Source organism: Arachis duranensis, chromosome 4 (assembly GCF_000817695.3).
Source record: "Arachis duranensis cultivar V14167 chromosome 4, aradu.V14167.gnm2.J7QH, whole genome shotgun sequence".
In the NCBI taxonomy this organism is placed as follows: Eukaryota; Viridiplantae; Streptophyta; class Magnoliopsida; order Fabales; family Fabaceae; genus Arachis; species Arachis duranensis.
The window spans coordinates 91,703,754-91,710,485 of NC_029775.3; the positions used below are offsets into that span (position 1 = coordinate 91,703,754).

Below are 6,732 nucleotides of genomic sequence, written 5' to 3' on the forward strand. Positions count from 1 at the left end.
AGTGGCACAACAATGCCAGCAGAAGCATTAGAGAGTTCACATCTGCTTGTCTCTGCAAAATTCAATGCTTAACATTATTAATTTTTCTCTTGGCAAGGGTTTCAATTAACGTGTTTATAGAGGTGCTTACTCTGTCATATTTTTGTTCCTTTGCAAGGTTTGCAATGCCACCACACAAGAGAGAGGTTCCAAGAACCAGCAGAAGGTTTGAGAGGATAGAACCCAGTAGAGAATACTTCACCAAATCAACTTTGTTACTACTCAGTGCAAATATTGCTATCACCAGCTCAGTAATATTTCCACATGTTGCATTTAGAAGCCCTCCAACTGCAATTAATAACACAAAAAAGAAAAAAAAACATTTTAATTAGCTTAATTCAGTAATTACACCTTATTAATCAATTACCCTAATCTTAAATATAACTTCATGTGACTATATATGCTGCCAAAATAGTCCTAAATGGACATGTGACTGTGTATGAGAAGAGTATATGATTATTAATGTTATGGTCCAAACTGAATCCTAACGGTTAAAGTTGAATATTGCATATCGTAACAAACTCTTAGAAAGTGACGTAATATAAGGTGTATTGCGTACCTGTAGGACCAGTGTAAATTGCAACTTGTCTGGAGTATTATTTGAATTTGCAACAAACACCAAAAAAGAAAATAGAACAAGAATCAGCAATGAAAAATAACCCAGAAAACTAGAATAATTAAGACCTTGTATGTTGAATGAAGAATAAATAAAAGAATACAACAGGTTCATCATCTTCCTTACTCTGTGAGGAAGCTGACACGTTCAGCAAGCGGTGTAAGCCCAAGTAAGCTCAATGCAAAAATCCATGGCTGTTTACAATCAAGAAATTACTTAGGCATTGTTTCTTTATCATAGACAAAAAGATGTGCAAAGTGCTAATTAAATGATACGCTACTTCTTAATAATGTTTTCCTTTTTTAAGAAAAATTTATTTGGCTTTTTCCTATAAGCAAGTTATTTTGAAAGCAATCATTCTACATAATACACTAAAATTCACTAATCAACTATCCTCTAAGAATATATATTTGATATTTATGAAAACATTTATTATAGTGATGTAGAAAAAGATTGATTATTTGCTACAGAAAATTCGACTATTTTAATAGTTGATTATTTTATTAAAAAATATATATAAATACATCATGGATAATTTTGTGTGTTTGTTAGAGTAAATATTCAATTCAGTCCTTACCTATTCTCATGGAATATAAGACGAATGTTTTGTCCAAAAAATATACTTTGACTTTTCATTTTTATATTTTGGGATAATATGATTTATTTATTAAAAAATTCGTTAAATAATAATAAAAATTAATTTTAAAAATTGTATTTGTAATTTATGGGTTTTAAAGTCTCAAAAATTATTAATAAATTTATTTTTAAAAAATTTATTTATTGGTGGTAGTTAAATAGAAAAAGATCATAGCTAGAAATGATATTATAAGAAAAAAAATTTATAATATAAAGATCTTTTTTAAAACATTCATGTTGATACTCTTGAAGTAGTGGGGGCAATTGCCCCAGTAAAATTTTGAAAATTTTTTAATAGTTTTTGATAATATAAATTAGTTGTCCCCGTACAAAATTAATTTTGCCCCCATAACAAACTAATATAGGTTATTGGCAACTTTTGTAGACATTTTTATATTTGAAATAAGATTGAATAGTAATTTTAGCCTTTTAATTGGTTGAAAAAATAAAAAATCTACCTCTAAAATCATACATTAGGTGCTGTGATATTAGATTTATTGAAACTCTCTCAAATTTTGAAATCTTAAACATAAAAGTAATCATATTTTATAAATTACAATATTATAATATAATTATAAAAATTATTATTATACTATATATATTTGTCTCTATTTTCAAAATTTTTTAGATCTATCACTGATGTTGATAGTATTGATATTAGTATTGATGATGATAATAAAAAAACAACGATGATAATAAATTATGGTTAAACTATAAAAATAATAGAGATAAAAATAATAAAAAGTCATATTATTTCAAAATAAAATAATTTAGATCAAAATATTTTTTAAATAAAAATGGCCTTATTTTTATAAAAATAGACAAAGACGGAATTAAATTTTTATTCAGTGTTTATTATAAAGTATTTTTGTTTTGGAAACACTGTAAAAATATGTTGCACGTATAATTAAATAGAAAAGTATAGGTAAATAATAAAAATATTAAATAATATGAACAATAGATATATCCCATGTTTAATTTACTATATGTGAGGATAATTATCATAATATTAAGATTTATGTGGATAATTTAGAGGATGTAATATATTTTTATTTTATTAGGTCAATTTTAAAATTCATTGTTCATATTATTCACAAAAATTATTGTCTACCTAACAAAGTTTAATGTTATTCCAAACCAATTTAGAGTAATAAAAAACCAGTCAACAAAAGTTTTATAACAACAAAACTACGAAAATTATTATGGTGTGTAACTTGTTAGAAAAAAAAAAATAACAATTAATATTTAATTTTAAAAATATAAAAAAAAATTTAAAAAATAAATTAAATAAAAATTAGGCACTAATTTATAGACGGACACAAAACTAATAATCTAATATAAACGGTATGAAAAAGGATTCCCTGATGCATAAATTGTATTCGTATATGACCAAGTTATACACCCTCAGCATTGCGAAGTTAAAAATGCTGAAGAAAAGCTACGAAAGAGTAACAATAGAACTCACTCTTCCAAGGCCATAGCATTGGGCAATGATGGCAATGGGAATTGCTGGGAACAAGATGGACAACTTTGTCCCCAGAATAACTTCTTGGATGTTAACCAACAAATTCCTTAGCAATCCGCACCGAACCTTCGACACCAGGGTCCGGTCGGATTTCTTCCTAAGAGAAGAGGACGACATGTTGTGGGCAGTACGGCTCCGGCCATGGCCGTGCCGCATTTCCTTAGTCAACACCTTCACATTTCCATTCTCTAGAAGCCATGGCTCTTGTTGGTGAGACGCCATTTTTTGTAGCAACTAGAGGCAAATGCAAACGACAACAAGGGCTCTACAATGATGATGAATATGGCAACAATAAAGTGACAATAATACTCTGTAACCGATTTTGTAACTGCCTTAGAATGAAGCTATAGGCTCTATTATTATGTGTGTATGTTGTTTTCTACATGACAACTATATATATTTATAATAAGATGTTATGGTGTGATATAGGGAGCTTCCGCGAAGTTTCTTCTGATGAATTATTTTTTTTTTTAATTTATTTTTCTAAAATTTTTCCGCTCACTGATACTTTAAAATGGAAAAAATCATCATTCATTAGCCGATAGCCACTGATCAAGAATTTACCGAAATAAGAAAATGCAATGTGTCCAAGAAGTACTAGTCTGAGTGGGCAGTTACTATCTAAGTGATAATAACGTGATAAAATTATTTATTTTAAAAATTTATTAATATAAAAATACTTTATATGATATTTTTTTACACAAACATAGTTTCTCTTGATCTTATAATGTAATTTTTGTATTTTCTTTTGTCTATCTTATACTTAAATAGTTTACTTAATAAAAATAATCAACCTCAAATTGGTTTATCAAAAAAATTTTAAATATACCATATAATTACTTATCCAAAAACTTTTAACAGCTAAATAAATGACAAATGTATAATTATGTCCAACAACAACTACTATTGTATCGTGTGTATAAACAGAAAGTGCTCTGGTAACAAATTATTACTGTGGACGAGGAAATACCGTTTTCAATAANTAATTAAAATATTATAATTCAATTATAAATATTATAGTTCAATTATGAAAATATCAAAATGTATAATAATATTTTAAAATATTATTATTCTTCATTTAAGTAAGATTTTTGAAGAAATAATCGAATACATTTCATTTCAAATATAAAAGAAAGATAAAAAAGTCATTTTGAGGTATGACAATTTGCAAAACTTATTATTCACTTGTTAACTTGAGCGTCTGAGTACTTTTTATAGATACCCACTCTTTTGTTCTCCTACTATCGAAGTATAATTCATCTCGACGGAAAGCTCCAAGTTATTCACTGGCTAATGAGCTATACAGTGGCCAACCTCCATAAGAACAAGTGGTGCCTACCGTGGGCCTAGAAACAAAAGTCCTTTTTTTCTTTAGGTCCCAAAATTTTCAGGTGTGCTTATGGTTGAGCAACCTCCTCCCACACTTTCCGAGCTTCTTCGGATGGTGATAGAGTTACATCAAGCTAATCAGCGCATGGCAGAAGAAAATAAAAAAATGACAAATCAAAAAGTTGAGCTAACCAATGCTCGAATTGCTCATAACGATGATCACAATGAACGACAAGATGACGAGGAAAAAAACTCTGATCCAATGCATATCTCTGAAACTCAATAACCAGAGGAGATCAACAAAATAATGAAGACAATGAATTGGACAACGCAGTTGGACCATTAACAGCCGAGGTCATGGATTTTAAATTATCCAGGAACTTTACGTTACCGATGATGTAACACCCTAACAACCAAAACTCACGCTTCTGGCTGCGCGACTCTGATAGTTCGGACATTACGACGACACTTATACTATTTAATTATATAATATGAGCCTGTTTAAAACTTTAAACCGCAATACCGCTCCCAAAAATATTTTTGTTTGACAATGTACATCCATAGATACCATACAACTTACAAAAACTCTTAAAGAGTACATCCATATATATACATACTTATATATAAATAATATTACAAGCATTAACCAATACAATTCCTATCCCTCTTACAGAATATATCAAGATAAAGGCAAGGGTACAATAAATAATAACTAGAGCAATACAGAGCATCTCAACAACAATTAAATAAACTCTTCATAACATCTGCGTCCATATCCTGAAAGGGAAAAAATGTAGGGGAGTGAGAACATCATCTTCGAAAGGGTTCTCAGTAGAGAGTTTTTGGGAATTACTGTAATAGGATACATGAAGATAAACCGTACCAGTGATTAATAACCGTCTTATGCCTCGTTTAAAAACAACGGTTTACAATAAAAGAGAAATCTAAAATATTTTCTGAAAGAGTAACTGTTCAATCAAAATAAGATTTAAAAGCCTTTCAAAAGGTTTATTTATACTGAACCAAATTAGCCTTTCATACTTTTCCTAACCAGAATCACAAAACTCAAACCAACCATCGGTCCATCTCATTTCAACCACGGCCCTAGGCCCAAACAATCCAACAGCAACTAATCCACCACAATCCAACAGAGTTTCAGTCGCAAACACAAGTAGGAAGGTTCAAACACAAACAAGCAGTTACAGCAAGTAGAACAATTAGCAGTTAATCACAAGTAATCACAAAGGCAAACCAAGTATAATATGCACACCCAAACAATGTCACATAGATGCATATGATGCATGCCTGTCCTAGTGGCTAATGATATCATCTGTCGGTTATATAGCCAACCCGACAAGTCCTGGTAGCTAACCATTGTACTGTCCCTCTATCGTGCATCCCCAACTCGAGTTATACTCAACATAAACTTGATCATAATCATGATCCATATCCAACACCCTCACTGGTGTATATTCACGGGGGCGAGCTCATCCGGGGCTTTCACAGTGCCCGGCCACCCTTACAACATATGGTCAACAGAGTTTCGAGTCTCCACTTGGAGCACGTGGTGGCTAGCCACTACTTTCTTCTAGGGAACTCGTGTCTCAGATAGTGCAAGTGCAAAATCACAATTATCAATATCTCAGCATATATGCATTCATTCTCAGCCATGGATCAACATCCATCTCAGCCATCTGGCTTAAATTCATAATTCATAATCAGCCATACGGCTCATAACTCATTCGACAACCAGCCATAATTCAATAGCATACACAGCCATTCCAGCTTATAATAAAATAACACTTCCACCATTCAACATCATCAAATTTATAAAATCGGCATTTAAGCCAAAAATCACTTTTTCTCAATTCATTTCACCTTGAAATCAAGTTTCAACTCTTTTCAGCCTTGGCTTTAAAGTTTCCATTTCTCAAATCATCTCAGGCTCAAAAGCTCCTTTTTCTGAAGGTAGGTTCCCTTTTTAAAATAAAGCCACTCTCGGCATCCTCTTTCCAAAACTTCCAAAACTATGGAAAGTTAAAGATTTATTTTGAAATATTCAAAATCATCCATCCAACAATGGGATTTTATAACAAAAGTCCCTTGGCAGAGTCTCAAGTCTTTAGGAGAGAATAACATAACTCATTCTGTCAAATTCTCTTAAAATCATTAAAACCTTGGCTTTCTGATTTGAGTAATAAAATAGGATCTAAGCCAAACCGAGTCATGTAATCATTTACTTCTTTCAAAGCCGTTTCCTTTACTTAGGCAAAACCAGCTTCAACCCCATGATAAATTCTAAAGAGTTTCAACTGTTCAAATTGTTTTAGTCTTGCAAAGATTCAGAATTCAAAGAGTACTTAAAACCTTTCCCAAAACATTTTAAAATGAAACTTGTCAATAGACGTTCAGGTTCTTTCAAAGTCACTGAAACTTCTCTAATTGAAACCCTCAAGCCAAATTCAAAGGCATAGCCCTTATCACATTTAATACAGCTTTAAAACATAAGTTTCATCTGAATAACTTTCTCCCAAAAGAGATACAATGCTTTTCTTAAGAAACAAGACTAAATCACAATTTCCTCTTT

General features: G+C 30.8%; 1 protein-coding gene across 1 annotated transcript in view; it reads right to left on the reverse strand.

The window, feature by feature from the left end:
* LOC107484900 (vacuolar cation/proton exchanger 3) overlaps nt 1-3,194 on the reverse strand; it is a gene marked incomplete in the record, with an annotated part of 5,262 nt that extends 2,068 nt beyond the window's left edge. The window contains 5 exon segments of the mRNA XM_016105458.3: nt 1-52; nt 131-327; nt 599-627; nt 782-849; nt 2,757-3,194. Of these exon segments, the coding sequence (XP_015960944.1) occupies nt 1-52; nt 131-327; nt 599-627; nt 782-849; nt 2,757-3,038 (628 nt within the window).
* Between the last annotated feature and the right edge of the window lie 3,538 nt (nt 3,195-6,732).